Here is a 20,681-nt window from a genome sequence, read left to right on the forward strand (position 1 = left end):
AGCAATTCTGACTCCAGCTTGCCACCAGCAAGGGTGCTCCTTTACTACGGAGGCAAAAAAATATATGGTGCATTCACCTATGTGAACCGTTGCCGTCACATCTGCCTCTCCCTTCCCTAAGTGTGCAGGGTTGGGCTGGGAAGCCCCTCCCATTAGAAAGGATCATTGCTATTGGATCCTGCCTGCTGTTGGGAGGGGCTAACCCAGATGTCTGGAATGCTTTCCAGAAGATACTGGAAAATGGTGGCTTAGTACATGGATAACACCCCCCCCTCCAACACACACAACTCAGGGCCGAGAAGGTCAGGTGCTTGCCTTCACAGTAGATGCTTCCAGATGAGGCTTTTATTGCCTTGCCCCATTCATGGAATTTTACTGGGGGTGGTTTCCAGACATCTTCCACTCACCATCGGTCTGTGTTTTCCCACTGCTGCATCAGTCTTTTTTTTTCACCGCAGAAAATCCATTAAGAAAAGACAGAATAGCTGCACAATGACTTCCAATGGTTAGTGCTAGGGGCCCTCTTTCTGGAAACACCCAGTGGTGCTGGATATGTCCATACAGGGGGCATTAGACACCTCTTCCCAGTTTTCTTTGATGACCAAAGAATGTGCAAACAAGAGGTAGTACTCAGGAATTAAAATCGGGCAACCTGAGCTAACAGAAATGTCTATTAGCAACAACACATTGTTCCCCCCAAATCCCTATTATCATGTGTGTGGAAATTAAGTAAGATGGCAATGCAAGGGCATGCTTGCTCTTCCAAGGCAACACAGATGCCACTTGCTAATTGCAGCTCAGTGCTAGGCTGAAGGGATTATGGTACTTGAAGTGTCTGTGAAAATCTCAGAACCTAGAGTTGTTGCTGAATAGGATTCCCAGTGGTTGTGGATAACGCTTCACTACCCTGCATACCTTCCCCCATGGAGAAGCAGCAGATGTACACACAATAGTAAGATCAGCGGAATAAACTATGCAAAGAGAAAGTATCCTTATTTTTGCATAATTTATAGCGGTTGTAGAATGGATACTGGCTCTTTCTCACTCGAAGAATCCAAGCATGGCTACTAGCCTCTTGTTATGCCATGCAAACCATGCATCAAATCTTGTAGCCCAAAGTAAAGTCTGCCATATCTAGTCTGCCGCTGAAGTAGCTGGCAGCTCATTCTCAGGCTCTCCTCCCATTTGCAGATCCAGGAGCCCAGAGATTTGTTGCAGTTGCAATTGTGTGCTAATTGCAACTCTCTCCATAGGCTGTGTGCAAAATTATGTTTTTCCATATTTACTCCAATTCTGCTTCTTATTTCAGCAGTTCCCAGAGGGACATCTAGGCTATGAGAAAGCTACTAGCCATCCCAGAACAGGGTAGTTCTCCTTCATTTCTGAACAGCCTTCCATCTGATCCAGGGTTGTGGTTCCGTCCACAAATAAAAATTCTGAACCAAGAAACTCTGAATTCTCAGCCAAGATTCATACATGGGATGCTTTATTAAGGCATAATTTATAAGCAGCATACTATTAGAAGACTGGGTTCAGCCCATCAGGCACTGGTGCAATACACCCTCTATTCATTTTAACAAGTTGCACAGGGCACCATGATATGTATGGGTAGCGCCAGCAGCATTTACTTGATGGGTCACATCCATTGGCTATGAGCCAAGCTCTGCAAGGTCTAAAGATCGCATGAGCATTTAGGATGCTCACCAACTTCTGCCCCACAACACCAAATCGTCCTTTCCTGTTGATTTCCTGGCTCTCTTTTGCCCTCCTTTGTGGGGAGGGCAGATTGTCACACTGAATGGAGCAGGCAAAACTGCACCCAGGTAGATGGCATCCTCATCTTGCCTCAGGGTGGCATCGTTTAAATTCACACAGACAGCTAGAAAGGTTGAGGGCAGCACAAGGTTTGCAATACTGCCTCCAAGGGTCCCAACCAATGTGTGCAAAGTGTAAGGTCACACTTCCGCACAAGCCTCTGCAGTGAGCTGAGGACTTTGGGGGAGTGCGGTGGCCTTGGGTAGTGAGGGCATCTAGTCCTCATGACCGACGGCTCTTGGCCAGGCCTTAATGCTGTATCCTATTTACTTCTGTGTAGGTAGAATTAACTGAATCAAAGGGGCCTTGGTCAGATAGAGCTTACAGGCATCAGACCCAATGCAGCTTTTCACAAAAGAGTTGCTTAATTGAAGGGAACTGTGCCATTAGAAACTTGTTTGTTCAGAAATCTGCAACAACAGGGATATAAGGACAATTCTTGAAACAAAAGAGAAGTGTAAAAAAGCAAATAAAAGCCGTCATTAACACAAAATGCAAGAACAAAGAGGCTAGAAACTGACTTGTGTGTATTATCAGAAGGTTTAAGAGTACATGTGCAAATCCACTTTTTAAAGGTCTTAAATTCTTCAGCAGAAAAGAATGGCTGACATCCCATTCAGCAGCTGTCTTTTTCTTATGACTAGTGCTTAGGAAAAGAGTAGCCTTAACATTCTTTCTGTTGGGTGGGCGTGCAGATGCTTTAAGAATAACAGGTGCTGTAAAAAATGTTCGGCTGGGGATGTTGCTAGCTGATTGCAATTCATAAGTCCTTAAATTAATGATGTACGTTGGGATGATAGAAATGCTGTCAAAACGAGTAGCTTCTTTTTAATTCTTGAGATCAAGTCAAAAATAAAGTATTTTTTTAACGTTTCTGCTACATTTGCAGAGTAGTATCACATCTTGTTGTTGTCGTTAACTACTCATGCATATCACACCACACCAAAAAAAAAAAACCTATACCGAAATTAGGCTTCAGTCTAACTATAGGTTAAAGCCATCTTTGTGCTGTGATGAATTTTGATGGAATCCAAAATTAGCACCTTATCGTTAACGGGCTGAAATTTCGGATTACTCTTTAAAAAAAAAAAAAGATGTCATTATCCACACGTTGATAATAAAGGTCTTTGCCTACTATCACTATTTAGCTTAAATCTTTAGTGTGCAAGGATGTCATATGGAAAACAGGCACCACAAATTCACTGCACAGTTGCTCTGCCGCAAAACTTCGACGTCCAGTGCAAGCTCATGGGTACCACCTGCACAGCCAAGAACTACACCCCAGTCCGGCACTTGGGAAAGATAGGCCCATTCAAGTCTGCAAGCCTTCTCTTCCTCACTGAAAAGCAATAGAAATACGGTTGAGGTGAAACAGCCATTATGTCGCTATTCAGCAGGAGTTTCCATAGATATCCTAAATACAACACCCACCGCACAGAAGAAAAAAAGCCTCTGGGATAATAAGCCCTCTAATCTCTTCTGAATGCTTCCTCCACCCCACGGGGGGCTAAACCACAATGGCAATTTTAAAGAAAGGAATTCAATTAAGGCCCCATATACATTAAAAACATATATTGGTTTTGGACTGTGTTAATTGCCACGGCTTCTCCCCCACCTTGTCCTCTCCACTCCCAAGAATCTGCTAAGAATTTTATTTGATAACTTTTCCTTCCCACCCACCCACCCCGGCACCAAAACAGCAATTCCCAGACTTCTAGGAATGATGTGTTCAGCCAGTTTAACAGCGCAATTCTATACATCTTTCAGCCCAAGATTTGAATTCAATTTTGGAAAAGATTTCGGAGGCAAGGACATTCTAGTGGTGGGTAGAGCCAAAGGAAAAGGAGCCAGGGCCAAAGCTAAGGCTTAGGAGAGACATTTTAAATTTTTAGAATTGGGAAGAAACTGAATGAAAAACTAGGAAACCACGAAATGATTGGTGATTTGGAGGGAAAAGGGACGGGCCTGAAGAACCCTGAAGGATGAGACTGGGAGCTCAGGAGGGCCGGATCTGGTCCCCAGGCTTGAGGTTCGCCACATGTCTACTCAGGAGTAAGCTCTATTGTCTTCTACATGATTTAATCCCAGATAAATGTGTATACAAGAGCAGCCTATGTCTGTAGTGGGGTCATGCCCTAACAGACCATTGGAATTAGACTACGGGCAAAACTGGTTTCTAGTCTGTTTTAATTGTTCTGGCTCCCATCCCCAAACCCTTATCAGAAACTATTTCCAATGATGTGAAAAGGCTAGAGATGGCTAATGAGATATTCTCACAAGTTCCTCATAGAACAACTATTTCCAAGAATCTTTGGGAGAGAGTCATCCTAGTTAAACCAGAAACATGGATGCAAAAGGCACAAAAGATAGCTTAAACTGTCACCCCTTCGGCCTGATGTGTAATAAACAGGGCTCCTTTTTATTGCACTAAGACCTAAATCTGTATTGGCAAAATAATTCAGAGGTGTGTAAGGAGAAATTGGCTAGACACCTGCTAGAGATTTTTTTATTATTGCATTTATATCCCGCCTTTTTTCCTCCAAGGAAACGAAGGCAGCCTACATAATCCTCCTCTCTCCATTTTATCCTCACAACAACCACCCTGTGAGGTGGGCTGGGCTGAGAGTCTGTGACCAGCCCAAAGTCACCCAGTGGGTTTCCATGGCTGAGTGGGGACTAGAACCCGGATCTCCCGACTCCCAGTCCAACACTCTAGCCCAGTGGTTCCCAAACTTTTTCGGGTAACCGCCCCCTTGGTTCCGCAAATTCATGCCCAGTGCCCCCTGGGATTCCAATGGGGTCGGGGAGGGAGGGGGGAGGGGTTAACGGCAGCGGCAAGCCCCGCACCAAGGAGCGCCCGGAGGGACCAAAATGCTGCTGCAAGAGAACGCATGTGCTTAAAAAGTAGGTCAATCACAGCAGTATCCTAACTTTAAAAAAAAAAATCTCCGTTTTTTGCAAACCTCTGCTAGGAGGAGGCACTCTGAGGAGGGCCTTAGACGATGAGCGTAGTATATTTGGGTAGGGTCATGCCGGGAGAGGTGCTCCATCAGCCTGAGTTGTCCGGAGCCGTGCTGCCAACAAGACCCTCCTCAATCCACACATGTATTAATACCATTTAAGAAGAGTCTTTTTAACGGTGAATTGAAATGTTTCAAAATAGAGACATACCCTGCTTGGTGTGCCCCACCACGCTGGCTGCAAACAGAGGCATTCACTCTGTTTCTCCACCCTCTCTCGGCAAGCCTGGGGTGAGTGCTTCCCATTTAAAGGGGCTGCGCTCCTCTGGATCCTGCTGGTCTGGGCACCCAGGCTGAGCAGCGGCGGTGGCGGCCAGGCGGAGGAGGAGCTGAGAATGAAAAAGGGGCCATGCTGTACGCGGCCCCTTTAAATGGGAAACACCCACTGCAGGCCTGCCAAGGGAAAAGGGAGCGAACACCTCTGTTTTGCAGCCGTCGTGGCGGGGCACGCCAAGCAGGTTATGTCTCTTCATTAGCTTTTTAGTGTTTTTGAAACATTTCAATTCACTGTTAAAAGGGCTCTTCTTAAACGGTATTAATACATGTGTGGGTTCTTCCCCTATATGGCTTGGGACCAAGCTACCTTCTCCCATAAAAATGTCCCTGGGTTTTAAGACCTTCTGGAGAGGTGCTTCTCAGAAAAGACCACCTCGAGCATCCCCCTGCCGCCCCTTTGCCTCTTAGACCACCTCTTAGCGCCCCCTATGCAATCCCACCGCCCCCAAGGGGGCAGTACCGCCCACTTTGGGAACTACTGCTCTAGCCACTACACCACACTGGCTCTTCACTTGACATCATACACATATTGCAGAACTCTTGGGGCAGCTCTTTGCAAAACACACCCGCCAGTTTTGTCTCTTAATTTTTCTGACGAAAATGAACACTTAGATCTGTGTATCAGACCCAATGCCTGCTTTGATGCTAGCAGGCAAGGCAAGTTGAAAATGACGGCAGTCCCTCGTAGCAACAAATAGCAGAGTCTCCTTGTTGCTCACCTCTGTGAGCGAGGCTGGCCTGGAAGTTTTTATGGGGTGTGTCCGTGTCCTGTTGGAGTATATCACAGGACCTGCTCTGGCCTACCAGTGCTGAGAGGCGTGTTTGTTGGTCTCCCTGCATTTACACGCCTGGGCCAGTGCTAGGTGGTGTTGCACAAACAGAATTTGCACTTGACACCCCTCAGGTCTTCAGTGCAGGCCCCACCACAGGCTCAAGGCCTGGCACTTCTGCTGGTTTTGTAGCCAATTTCATACTTGCATATTTAAGGCACCGGTAACAAAATGTTAACGTCGGAATTGGCTCTATGTTCTGTTAGCGGTGCTGTGTGAGCTCTCAGATCAGCTTCATTATTTCTACGGTTGGGCAAGGAAAATAGTTTACCTGAGGTTTGGAAGGTATATGATAAAGTTACAATTGCACAAAGTACACGTACAGATTTCTTTCTTTCTTTCTTTCTTTTTACTATCTTGTTCTGGTTGCTGGTCAAATGGGCTTTGTCATTCATATCCCGCAGCAATCAGGTTTTTGCATCTTGCAAAAGAGATTGCTGCAGGATAAAATAATTCACATAATAATGGCTCCTACCATGACTTTCAAGACCTCTGAAAAAATAATCTGTACACAGCCATCCATTCAGCAGCAAATGCTGGCTCATAAACACTGCTATCTACCATTTTCTTTAGAAATGTTCTAAAGGGGGAGTCAGCCATGACATTTCTACTCAGGGGACGCTCCCCCATAGCATTTACATACATCTGGGGGGTGGGGAAGCGACTTGACTTCTTTGACATTCTTTCCCTTTGCCCTACTATGGAGAGTACAGGCTGCTAATGACTGGGCTTGCCCTTTTTGAGCGTCTCTACATTAAGGGGAAATCATGTTGCTTACTCAGGGCTGTGTTTCCTGATTCTTTGGTGAGATTGTTATGGGCTGCATTACATGGGTGGAGAGGGGTGATCATATGCTTTGAATTGAATACTTCCCCTTCCTTCACTTCTATTCAGACAGTGCCATCTAGAGGCAGAAGATCACGCTTTCCCCCAGCTATTACCACATTAAAAGTGGTTCTTTTCATATCAGGATTTCCAGGGGATACTGCAGACGTCCTGGTTGTTTGCAAAGTCATGTAATGGACCCGAAAACATCTGTGAGTGGCCATTCACAAGCATGCAATAAATCACTCTTTTAGAGAAGCCCATTCAATCCCAACATTTATTATGATCATTATCACTATTAATTCAATTTATAACCCACCTATAAAGACACTCTTACCTCCCTGTAATTCAGCAGTTAGAAATGTGTGGCTCTCCAGATATTGTTGGACTGCAACTCTCATCAGCTCTAGCCAGCATAGCTGATGGTGAGGGATGATGGGAGTTGCAGCCCAGCGTCTTTAGGGCCACATTTTCCCGTCCTATAACGAATCCCTCTAAATTTTACAACTACTAAAATTCTCAGCTTCTCCCCAGCTCAAATCACATACTGCCTTTTCCTGATATTCTATTCCATTAATCGTCTTGCCAAAGAGTTTATTTTCAGCCATTCCAATAAATAAGCAGTCAAGGGAGAAAAAGAGCAAGAAAAGGATGAAAGAATAAGTCATAATTATGCTACAGTGAAGGCAAGAGATATTTTCTTCCAATGGGAAATGAAGCTATTTCTAAGGAATAAAAGACATCTGCAGCAAAGCCATGAACAGAAGACAGAAAGAGACAATCAAAACCAAGTGGCACGGTGAGAAGGTATTGCTAATTCAAGCCCAGGAAGAAAAAAAGTGATTGCCAAGAAGAAGTGGGAGCGGGGAGGGGAATCTATACTTATACATCTTCCAGTTCCAGGGCTGAGGTGTTATGCCAGAGGCCATCACATCGACGTATACGAGCTGCAAATGAGAACTGAGTCAGATATCTTCTGTAGAGCTCTTGCAACCAAGGAAGTAAACTCCGAGCAGTTCCCAGCCAAACTGACTATTCCTTCACACAAAACCTGGACTGTGACTCTTCAGTCGCTGGCAGCTTTGTTCCCTATATTGCTGGAATGTTCCCTGCTCTCACACCACCTCTGTCAATCCGTGACAAAGCCTTCCATCACCACAAGTGCAACATAAAATAGGACGGACACATTACGTTTTGCAAAGCAGTTCTTTTAGCCTAGGCTCGATAATCTGTGCTCTCTCAGCTAATCCTCAATTCTATAATACCTCAAGACTACGCTTTGTGTCTGTGGTGCATATGCTTTCATTGCAGGTGGTCTTAGATTCAATCTCTGGCATCTTTCTTTAAACGACCACACTATTTAATTTAATGTATATACCGCCCCATAGCCGAAGCTCTCTGGGCGGTTTACAAAAGTTAAAAACAGTGACCATTAAGAAGTATACAAAATTTAAAACCATCAAAAATATAAAAACAACAGTATAAAACAGTATCCATTTTAAACAACAACAGTTCTGGGGGCTGTTAAAAAACAAACAAACTTAGCATATGTCGTTAAATGCTGTTAAATGCCTGGGAGAAGAGAAAGGTCTTGACCTGGCGCTGAAAAGATAACAATGTTGGTGCCAGGCGAGCCTCATCGGGGGATTATTCCATAATTGGGGGGCCACCACTGAAAAGGCCCTCTCCCACAGTAGGCAGAGCAAGGTATCTTCCTGAGACCCTGGAGAGCTTCTGCCATTCAGAGTGGACAATAGCAGCTCAGGTGGGCCAATGGTTAGAAGCAGTATGCGGCAGCTTCCTGTGTTCATATAGAGCTGAACGTGAAGTAAGATGGCTTCTTTGGGGATACTTATGGCAACTTCATGAAAACAGGCCCTGCCTTTCGGGCACTGAAGCATTAACAGCTAAGGGAAATAACAACATCCAACAGGATTTCTAATACTTTTCACAATGAAAACATTTTGCTGGAACAACGTCTACTTCTCCACATATTCCAAAACAACCAATTTCTTGCCCAAAATCAAAACGGGATTTTTTTGGCAGAGCCCTAGCCAGAAATATGTATACCAGCCTTCCCCAACGTGGTGCCCTCCAGATGTGTTGGACTACAACTCCCATTACCCCCAGCCAGCATGCCTTCCATGTTGGGGAAGGCTGCTCTATACTATAGCTGTCTCTTGTTCTCTCGTGCCTCAGGTCATGCTCCCCTGTCGCCTCCCTCCTTTTGGCATGCTGATCCTTGCCATAAATTTGGAAAACTCACGTTCTCAAAGCCAAACAAACAAATAACATCCACACACAATGCCCCCCCCCAAAAAACCCACCACCCCCCTAAAATATTGGACATGTTAAATCAACCAAGCTGCAAAAGATACAAGGAACCTCTTCTGCCAGCTGGAGAGACAGTACACCAACACTCCTTTCTGGGAAATGCTGCTTCTAAGGATGCAAGAAAATCAAGCAGAGAGCAGCGCAGTCGATCAGTTGGAGAAAGTAACTCACCAAGGTCGTTGTTGTTCATCATGGCATTTGACGCACGCAGCCTGGGGCCTTGCTGAGTGAAGTGGTACCCAAACTTCAAGAGAGACGTATTTTTCTCTAACATGCTTGCAATCTCCATTTCCACCTTGTTGCCCAGGAGCTGGCTCTTTTAATAAAGAAAAATCATGTTAGCCCAGGGACGCCTTCAGTTATTTCAGTTTTTTTACTTCTCTCCATCTACTTGTTCCTGATATTAGAGTAACCGAGCTTTTCCACATATTGACAGCAAACCTGAATTTACTGCTATCTTTTCTTTTCAATGCTAATGTAAGAGCAGGTCCCCAGATAAGGACAACTCGAAGGAGCACAAGTGCGGGGGTTTGAGGGATCGAGACACCAATGCGCCCTCGTCAAGACAGCTCCTATGTTTGCACACCCGCTTAATCACCTTTTCCACCCGCAACCTATCTGTGCAAGAGCGCACCTCTTATGGGCAGCCTACAGACTCAGTATTTTACTCTGCTCCCATCTTTTGCCTGTTTTCGAGCTCGCCCGCCCTGACACCCCCACTATTTATTCCCTCCTACCAACAGACACACAGAACCTGCTTGTTTTGCACTGTTTTCATAGAATCAATCTTGGCCTGTCTGTCTGATCAAACATGTAACTAAGGGCCTTGCTAGACCAGGGGTTAGCGCAGTGCATGGCCCGTGCTCGTCCTTGTGCGTCCAAATGATGCACAGGGATCCCAGCCTCAGCCAGGGCTCGAACCAGAACTGCCTATAGCGCGGTTCTTCCCAGGGTCCCAGCCTCAGGTTGGGCTGAGGCCGTGACCACATGTGTGTGGACTGGTCCGCCGCTTTTCCTGGCCACCACACTTACGTGTGAGTAGCTGGGAAAAGCGACGGACGGGCCGCAGCGCTCCCCCACCACCACCGAGTCCCTGGCCTCCGTTTCCTCCTTTTCCCGGTGGAATGGCCCTATTTCCCCCTCACAGTTCCTTCAGCACAGCCTGCTGGAATGGCTGCTAGTGGTAGGCCAAACCATCTCAAGGAGCAAAGGGGGGGACGACACACCACAATACAGATGTGCAAAGTGAGACAAGCTCTCATGTTGGTACAAAAACCCTTACCTTTAATGAAAATATATATATTTTCATTAAAGGTAAGATTTGTTTTTACCAACCCCAGAGCTTGCCTCACTTTTCGCATCCAAACCATCTCAAGGGTTACTGCCACGACACCGGCTCTGAACACCAGGCCTGGCCGCGGCTACTCCCTGCTCAAGCCAAGCACCACCGCTTGATACGCCTGAGGCGAGGGATAAAAACCACCTTCCTCCAAACTATGTGGAGAAAGGGGTTTAAATAGAGAAGGATTTCAATATATAAAATAATACACTGTGAGTTATATGTGCTGAAGGGAATTATTGACAGAGTGGGTGTTAAATGAGTAAACTTCAGATGTTAAATGCCAAACAGACACGTGGGATTTTTGTGGTTGTTAAAACAAAATGATTAAAAAATATTTTTAAAAGTTCACAAGCTTTGTTTCAAATAAAACATTTAAAAACCTTTTTGAAACCTTTCATCCAATCCTTTCACCCATTCACATACACGCTTTCCTTTCTCTCACACAATCACTCTTGAGCTTTCTTTATTATCTGTATTGATTAATATACATCAACTATGTGCACACCACACTCCAAAGACCACCACTCTCTACATTGAACCTCAAATTTCTCCAGACCCAAGTACTCTAAACACAGAGAGCTAAAAACTCTAAGAGTACCTAAAAGTCTCCCTCAATCCCCTCCGTCCTTCCCTTATATATCACTCCTCCCCCTCCCAAGACATTCTAACTCCGCCCACTCAGGCCAACATTCTAAAAAACCCAGACTTACAAACTGCAGACATACATTTGGGAACTGACTTGTGGGGTGTAACGCCACAGTTACCCACCCGTGGTGTCCATGGATAGCCCCATGTGAACCAAGTGACGGTAACAAAGAGTTGCTCCGGGTGAGGCAGCACAATCCTCCCAAGTGCAGCTTTTAATGGATTAGGCCAAAGGGTGAATATGTTTTTAATGTAGGCCAAAGGGTGAATATGTTTTTACAGTATTATTTATTTATTTAAAACATTTATATCCCGCCCTAAATCATTAAGATCTCAGGGTGGCGTACAGATAAAAACTTGCAGTATAAAACAATAAATATGCACAGTTAAAAACAAATTAAACCATGATCCAAGTTAAAACAATATATAATTTAAAAGCAGTAAAAGCAGTTAAAACAGTTAAAACAATGTGTCAAGCTGATCTGGAAGTCCCGAGGTTGTGTTCAGTCTGACAGACATAGGATCATAGAATAGCAGAGTTGGAAGGGGCCTATAAGGCCATCGAGTCCAACCCCCTGCTCAGTGCAGGAATCCACCCTAAAGCATCCCTGACAGATGGCTGTCCAGCTGCCTCTTGAATGCCTCTAGTGTGGGAGAGCCTACGACCTCCCTAGTTAACATAATTCCTTTCCAAGGATGAATGCTGGGGAAAAAGTGGTTCTGCAATTTGGGAGTACTGTGGGCTGGCTGCCCCCTGTGAAGTCACCCAAAACTTTCCCATCCTTGTTTTGCACTTTAAAAAACAAGCAATCCAACAGAAGAGGCAATGAATTAATGGGCCACTGTATGAACATTCATGCTGCACTTCTTCATCACCATCATAATTTTAAAAGCAAACAGCCTGCCTGAAGCACAGCAGGAGCTACAAGACCAACAGCTGAGCTAGTGGCTTGATTTGCAGGTGTGCCCATGTGTCGTGTCCATTTTAAAGCTGGGAGGAAGCTGGGCTCATCCTATGGCCCAGGGTCATGCTGTGAGGTTCCTTTTTATATTGACCTAGTTCATACAGTAATGTTGGGTTATTTAACCCACAATAAGCCGCGGTGCCTACAGGCACCACTTTGCATATTCAACCCCCGAGTGCCAGTTGTCGTGCTGTGTGATCTCAGCGAGTGTGGGTTATGTGAAGGTTAAACTACCCTCATATGGGTTGTTTAACCCTCGCACAACCCACACTCACCAGTTTCGCATGACACGACAAATCTCGAATATTTTGTATATTTTGTAATGTATACTGTATTTTCAAAATGCAGGCTGCACACCAGTTTTTAAGTGAAAAAACTTTCTTATTACATCAGTTTTCATAGTTTGTTATCTATTATAAAGACTGGTTTATTTAGCTCCTGAGGAAGACCATTTTTAATTGAAATGGTAATACAATGGGTCCACTGAACTGATATGTTTGTTATAATAATTATATGTTTGAAATGATGTATATGTATTGAAATTGACCGATATGTCTGATATAGTGTGTATGTATTGGAATACTTACCTCCTCTGAAATTTGGTGTGCATTCTCAATTGTGCCTTATTTGTTTATATTTACGTTCACAATCTTCTTTAACTGTATTTCTTTTATATAATATATTGATCAAGTACAGTTCTGTAAGGTCTCTTGTACCTTGTGTGTTTTTGTTGAGTTTTTATTAGGGCCCTGCCTTTTCTGTTTTGCAGGGCTGCACGTGACCCACATGTCCCGCAGCCCCACTGTGGGTTAAATAAGTCATGGTGGCCTGTTGTGTCATATGAACAGCCCAATGTGTAGTAGATTAAAGGCAAAGATTGTGGCTAGGTTAAGTCCAAAGCAGGGTATGAAATAAGCAACGTGTGCCCTTGTTATCAATGCTGGTATAACCCACAGTGGTTAAATAACTCCTGGTTGTTTGTTGTGTCATGTGAACTGGCCCATTGTCTGTCTTCACCTGAATAATTCAATTCATACCAAACCTGAGCAGTAGCATCCAACCTATGAAATACACATCACTTCGTTTAATTCTTCTATGCAAACATTTCTTTTTCAAGTTAATTCCCCTCTTCTGAACATAAAGCATAAATAACTTTTCATTTATTTTTGTCTTGTGCATGTCTGTGTAAGAGAACCGAAATGGGTTTTAAGTTACCTGGTTGTCAATTTTGAGCTCAATCAGTGTCGTGTTGTGCTGCAGCGCTTCTATCAGGGCCAGAATTCCTGATCCGGAAATGAAATTTGATTCCACATTTAGGCTCTTCAATACACCGTTGACTTTTAACATTTCTGCCAGTGCCTTGGTGGATGGAGAGAAAACTATTACAAAGTGATATTATTACTTTTTCCCTAGTCATTTGTGGCTTTCCCCAAAGCGCCTGGCTTGACCCTGTTGGAGACAGGACACTAGGCATGATAGTCTGATCTTCTAGCTGCGTTCTGCTGGGCAGCTCCACTTTCTCTGGGCCCCACCATGCCTCATTATTTATTTATTTATTTATTTATTTATTTATATAGCACCATCAGTGTACATGGTGCTGTACAGAGTAAAACAATAAAATAGCAAAACCCTGCCGCATAGGCTTACATTCTAATAAAAACATAATAAAACAATAAGAAGGGGAAGAGAATGCACCAAACAGGCACAGGGTAGAGTAAACTAACAGTATAAAAGTCAGATCAAAATCAAGTTTTAAAAGCTTTAGAAAAAATAAAAGTTTTTAGCTGAGCTTTAAAAACTGCGATTGAACTTGTAGTTCGCAAATGTTCTGGAAGAGCGTTCCAGGCGTAAGGGGCAGCGGAAGAAAATGGACGAAGCCGAGCAAGGGAAGTAGAGACCCTTGGGCAGGTGAGAAACATGGCATCAGAGGAGCGAAGAGCATGAGCGGGGCAATAGTGTGAGATGAGAGAGGAAAGACAGGAGAGAGAGGAAAGCCCTCATGGGCTTGGACTGGCTAAGACAGGACACCCTGCGGGCTGCTAGAATTCAAGATGCAATTCAAACAAAATGATGCGCATCATTTTGGACACTGCTTACAGCCAAATGTTGTGGGCTGCTTTTGTAATGTTCATTCTAGACTGTGAACAGGGGGAGATTTTGTGTATTTGTACATGAACACTTTTTAAATTGTGTCGTTTTTAGATGATGGTATTTATTTGTATTTGTATTAGCAAGCTTTCTCCACTCAGTTTGCAATACTTAGGAATGAAACAATTCAATGTGCAAGATAAAGATGTACATCTACAGCCACAGTGAACTCACAACTAGATTTGGACACATTAGTTGCAGAGCCCATAAGGCATATAAAACACCGAGATAATTTATTTCAACTCAGATTATTTCACCTACTCTATCTATGTCCTTAAGATGTGCAAGAAGATACCTGCTTTTGCCTTTCGTGCACCCCACCCCTCCGTTCCCTTTTTCTCTTTCAACCACAAATATGGCAAGTCACATCGATTTCAATGTGACTTTACTTCCAGGAATCATGTGCTTAGGATAGGGGCCAACACCTTATTTCCAGTCATGAAAGAGAGAATCCCTTTGCACAAGACTTGCCCTTTTGACACTTCTTCCTTCCCGCAGGGGTCATCTTTAAAGGAGACAGTCCCATTAAAAGCTTCCCAGAGAAGATTAGCTGGAGTAAGCTGTCTGACACTTACATAAGCGACGGGGTCATTGCTTCTTGTTCCCACGATGCTGAACTTTTTCACATAGCTGTTGTTCTTCAGAGCTTCTGCGTAGGCTTTTAAAGTTGGTATGGGAATGTCCTTCCAAAGAGAAACATGCAGATAATGGCTCTGTGCTCTGTGGTGTTGTGGCACAGCTAAACACTCCAAGGAACACACAGGCCACAGCTAGACCTAAGGTTTATCCTGGGATCATCCAGGGTTCGCCCCTGCCTGAGCACTGGATCCCCTGTGTGTCACCTAGATGAACAGGTTTGACCCCTGGACGATCCAGGGATAAACCTCAGGTCTAGCTATGGCCACAGTCTCCCCAAATCCACCTTTCCCTTGAAATGCTTTAGCCCTTTTCACACCTGCTGATTTTCCACTGCAAATGTAATTTCTCCCCACATCAAAAAATGTGATCCCTTACCAGCCAATTGAAGTGGTGCCGTCTATCCTACCACTTTATTGTCCTGCCTGTGTAGACCAGGCCTAAACTATGAGCACAATCCACAGGACCTTCTCCTGTTCAAGTCCCGCTCTTATGCTCTTGCTCAGTCACATTCTTTACAAGCATGTTTTCTCTTGCTACTCAATGCAAGCTCAAGCTAGGAAGGAATCCATACCTTAATATTATTGAGATTGACTTCCTCAAGTTCCGGATCATTGTTTTTCACCCGCTCCAAGGTTTCTTCTACATCGGTTGAATTGGGTTCATCGGGAATTGATTTATACTGCGTGGGCTTAATTATACCTGCAGGAAAAGAGTTAGTGTGATGGGAAATCAAAGAGATATGGGCCACAGCTAGACCTAAGGTTTATCCTGGGATCATCCAGGGTTCGCCTCTGCCTGAGCACTGGATCCCGTGTGTCACCTAGATGAACAGGTTTGACCCCTGGACGATCCAGGGACAAACCTTAGGTCTAGCTATGGCCATGGGCTGACAGTTCCTCTCCCTCTGATCAGTTGCCCGGGTGGTGCGATGTGTAAGGAGCTGGTACCCGACTCTTAGGCTTGTGGTTTGAGTCCTGCAGCTCCTGATCCTTGGCAATAACACCAGTTCCGGTAGCTTTCATTTGATTTGTGGAATAAAAGGAGAAATTTGACTATAATATTGGATTTGAAATCACACAGGACAGGTTAGGTTCTATACAACCAAATTATGTAAGACTGAGCTTGCTCTCAAAAGAAGTTTCTCATCCTCACCTAATGACGACCCCCCAAAAAACCACCTTTAAGGAATCACATGGAACAGGCACAGGCGCCTCAATCTATCTTTGGCTGTATAGGATCATTTCTGAAAAGACAGGGACTGTCTAGGGATGTACAGGTTTCATTTACTCGATTCCATCTGTATGTCATGCACTGTCAGCATCTTTTGTTCCATTGTCAGCTCATTGCTGAAACTGGATTCCCCATGCTCCACTTTGGAAAAGTACAGAATTGTGTAAATGGCCTGCTGCAATTTACGCAGCTTTTGCTGGCACGTAACATTTTGCATATTTTTCTTAGTTCAGGGTACATTCAGTGTACCAAACAAAGAAAAGGGAGAGTGCTACACAGAGTGCTACAAAGTGCTACACAGAGCGCTACACAGAGTGCTACAAAGAAAAGAGAGTGCTACACAGCGGAAGCTGATGAGAGTTCAGACATGTATAAAATGTGCATTTTTAAAAAAACATATTAATGTATTTTCCAGTAACTTTTGTATTTTCATATGACTAAATTAATATTCAATTTGGAAAGTGATAAACAAACAAATAAGTAAAGGTCTGCAAGTCTGGGGAATCCATGCAACGGAATCTGTGGATCAAATTCACAGAAATTCAAATTTCTCCAACATCCTTACAGTTCTCTCTTTAATGATATTGCACCTTGCTCACTGTTCATTTTTATCCTATATTTCTAATTGCAACTGCTTCCCCAAGCCCCATACAAATGCATAGCGAGCACACATCTATGCATACGCCCTTTTGCTCCACATCACTTGGCAGCTGTATTGTGAGGGATGGTGTAGTGACTACACCACGCTGAGAGCCAGTGTGGTGTAGTGGCTAAAGTGTTGGACTGGGAGTTGGGAGATCCGGGTTCTAGTCCTCACTCAGCCATGGAAACCCACTGGGTGACTTTGGGCCAGTCACAGACTCTCAGCCCAACCCACCTCACAGGGTTGTTGTTGTGAGGATAAAATGGAGAGGAGGAGAAGGATTACGTACACCGCCTTGGGTTCCTTGCAGGAAAAAAGGCGGGGTATAAATGCAATAAATAAATAAATGGTTTGACATATACATTTTGTACATTTCTTGCAATAACTGAACTTTAAATTTCTCAACCTCAAAAGAAAAGAAAAAAAGCATGTGCGTGTCTTAGTATGTGGTCATTTATGCTTGGCATTTATGCTTTGCAAGGGCCGACAAAAAGCTCTGGCGTGGGCTGGTCCATGAAGTCACGAAGAGTCGGAAGTGACTGAACGAATAAACAACAACAATGCTTGGATAAAGGGACTTCTTTTGTTGCCCACAAACTGTTAATGCGTGAAATGGAAGCCTCTTTCTGTAAATCACTATGGTTTTGATTGTGCCTTATAACAAAGAATAAAATCTACACAGCATATATAGATGGTAAGAGGTTGAAGTATTGTTTGTTGTACTGTAGGGGGATGATGGATTGCATACCATGAGAGGCAATGCTGTGCTCAACTCTTCAAGCAAAGAGATAAAAAAAATGGAACTTGTACTATAATAGAAGTTTGTGCTTAGAAAATTATGGGCTTTTTATTTGTTCATATTCTAAAATGTTAACTTATTTTTCTAAACACTACACATTTAATACAGAGAGACTTTTCAGTGGTGGCCCCGCCGCTCTGGAATTGGCCACTACCATCAGGGGTTCATCAGGCCATGTCTTTGCAAGTCTTTAAGAAGAATCTGAAGTCACACTTGTTTTCCCTGCCCTTTTTATAACCTGTTAGCTGCAGGTTTTATTAGCGTTATCTGTTTTTATAATTTTATAATATTTCCACTGTATATTTAGTGCCTATTTGTATACTTTTGTGCTGTTTCTATCCTGTATGCCAACCTGAGAGGGTTCTACTCTTAAAGGTGGACCTAAAAATAATTCTAAAGAAATATATCTATTTAAAAGTGCACGGTATGGGCACTTTTATTCCTAAGGGGGACTTAACAGGCAAACAGAACTAAGTGGCAAAGAAAACAAAAACAACCAAAACCATCTTGAAAGATGGGACATCACTCAGTGGGAGAGGAAACGTTTTACTCAAGAGTAGACCTGATGATAGGGAGTCCTTTCCACCCAGCAGATCTGAAGTTCCTCAGGTCGTCTGTTCTTTAGAAAGCAACTTCCTTCCATTTACCAAGCTTAGAACTGGAACAATACCTAGTGAATCCTCTTGGAATGTGATGCAAAATACACCTGCCTTTCTTAAGAGATAGCCCAGAAAAAATGCTGGTGTTTCATCTTAGAGATTTGCATTTATAGAAAAAGTAAAAAAAACACATTGCCTCTAGTAGGTTCTGAATGTTGTGTGGCAAATCTTACTTACTGTCCAATCCTTCTTTGTTGACTATAGTTGTGCTTCCAAGGGCTTCGTAATATTGTTGATTACTCATCAGGGTATGCATGCCAAGAATAGCTACGTGAGAGAGGAGAAAACAAAACAAAACCGGTTAAGTAAAGATACGGATTCTCCTTTTTTGGGAAAGTGAGAATCTGGCCAAGACACATGGCAGCTTAGAAAAAAGCTTGAAACAGCAGTGTTAAATTATTCTGTGTGCATTTTGAGGTGTGTGTGTGTGTGAGAGAGAGAGGACAACTCAAGATGGCCCGGTATTGTGGTGAGGACTCAATATAGCTCACGTGACAAGAGGAATAGGATTCCTTGATTCTCCACGGTTGAATACCAAGCAACAACTTAACAGTACTTGGTGAGACAATAATTGCCTGTAATTGCTAAAATGTTCAGGAGAGCTTTACTGCAATTAGTCAAAAATCTGACAGAAGCAGATTTTCCCCCACCCTTTCTTACCAAGTGGGTTGCATGCACGCCATGACAAATACTATTGTCCAGACGGTCAATTCACCCTCCAACACCAGTGTGTCTGGGATGTGATCCACCCATAGTATTTGTAAAGGCCTGACGGGAGTGTTTTCAGTTGATCTTTTATGCTCATCTCACAATCAATATGCGTCGACCTTTCTAAATTGATTCCAGAGTTAGTTCACATGCTAGCACAAGCATTCTATGCAGTGCATTTATAGCAACACGCAGAAATATACACATCTAATAAAGCTGTATCTATCCTCAGAGGTAAATGCACTGGTAACATGCAAACATCCTGTGCAGGTATAAACCTAAGAGCAGCTTGGAATTTATCATTGCCAAGGCTGTAATCTAATCTTAACTGAGACAATGGATTAATTCTTTGAGTTTTAGTCGATTAGTTGCACACACGTCTTGCAGCAGGCACCGTCTTCGCTGAGGCATTCCCTCTGGTATATGAGAGAAGGGAGAATGCTTCTTCTCTAACATGGTGCCAGCTACCCACAATTTTTGTAAGTACTTTTAAAAAGCAAAATTATTTTTTTATTTATTGCTGCCCAATTCATTAGGGATTTTTTTTAAATGACTGAAATATTGTTAATCACTTAATCTTATTTGATTGACATCCTAAGCAAGCTTACTAGGGAGTAAACCTATTAGGACTTCTGAATGAGCACGTATAAGATTGCTCTGTAAAAACAGTAGCCCTAAGTCAGCTCAGCACATCTGAATGTCATCATCTGAAAGTTTCTTATAGGCCTTAAAACTAGTGAGATTCAAGTAGCTTCCCTAATAGTAACCATTGTTATTCACAAATATCTAGCTACAGCACAAATACTGAAGACACTATAACCATACAATTGAATCCATGATGGATGCAATTGCCAGTGTGGATTATTGGTGGATCACATATCCATTTGCAGGCATGTGGGCTACTTTACAAGATGATGGTGCAAGGCTTTTATATCTCATTGGGCCTGCTCAAATGTCTTGACAGCCCACTATGGGTTAATTTACCAGTGGAGGTTGTCATGATGTGCTAGGCACTTCCAGGGGGCATTTTTGCATGGCACCTCTGCGGGGCACCCAACTTGCTGTGGATTGTTGGGTCATGCAAATCCAGGCAGGTGTTATTTGTGGATTAGACAACCTTCAGAATAACCCTTAAAACCAGCCAGGTTAAATTAAGCCAGGTTGGGCTGTCAAGCCGTTTGAACCAGGTCATTCATTCCCATGCCTGATTCAAGTTTGTTTGGGAGTCAGTCACAGAACAAGGAGGTGAGAATTGCATATGATTCTGGTGTCAGGAGCTGCCTGAACCCAGAGCCCCAAACTGAGGAGACCTCAGAGGGGCAGACCTGCATTGCAGGCCCCAGCACACACGGGAACCAAGAGGAATGTGCCTGAGGGACAGCACATTTGGCAAGGCCGCGGTGTTGGAGGACCTCATGCGCCCGCCCCCCCATATACCCATTCCCCAGCCCCAGATGTTCCACTTTTATCAGAAGTCATGACAAGACTGTGGTAAAGCCCAGAACTAGACACAGCACCTGTTTGGCAGCCTGAGGACTCTCATTCCCTCAGCCCTACTTGTGGAGAAGAAACTGGCAACACCTACTCCAGGTCAAGGGTTTGCTAAGGCTCCAGGAAGGAGCGAGACAGAAGCACCCACTCAGTTGCTGCCTGTTGGTTGCTCAGTTGCTCCATGAAGACAAGTCCTGCTAACCCAGGTCTCTCTGCTTCAACAGACCTGTTCCTGCTAGACTGCTCACTGCCCCTCCAGTATACTTGGCCTAAAGCAGCAAAAATGGGATGAGAATGAGATGACAGAATGGA

The 20,681-nt window shown here is 43.8% G+C and overlaps 1 protein-coding gene across 3 annotated transcripts in view; it reads right to left on the minus strand.

Moving 5' to 3' along the window:
* Nucleotides 1–1,456: 1,456 nt before the first annotated feature.
* TMOD1 (tropomodulin 1) overlaps nt 1,457–20,681 on the minus strand; it is a 51,314-nt gene continuing 32,089 nt past the window's right edge. For all 3 annotated transcript variants that reach the window (XM_063129072.1, XM_063129069.1, XM_063129071.1), the window contains 6 exons: nt 18,348–18,437; nt 15,411–15,538; nt 14,776–14,883; nt 13,268–13,411; nt 9,272–9,416; nt 1,457–3,154 (listed from right to left, as the gene is read on the minus strand). In XM_063129072.1, the coding sequence (XP_062985142.1) occupies nt 3,090–3,154; nt 9,272–9,416; nt 13,268–13,411; nt 14,776–14,883; nt 15,411–15,538; nt 18,348–18,437 (680 nt within the window). In that variant the 3' untranslated portion in view covers nt 1,457–3,089. The remainder of the gene's footprint in view (nt 3,155–9,271; nt 9,417–13,267; nt 13,412–14,775; nt 14,884–15,410; nt 15,539–18,347; nt 18,438–20,681) is intronic.

This window comes from Elgaria multicarinata, chromosome 6 (genome assembly GCF_023053635.1).
Source record: "Elgaria multicarinata webbii isolate HBS135686 ecotype San Diego chromosome 6, rElgMul1.1.pri, whole genome shotgun sequence".
Lineage (NCBI taxonomy): Eukaryota > Metazoa > Chordata > Lepidosauria > Squamata > Anguidae > Elgaria > Elgaria multicarinata.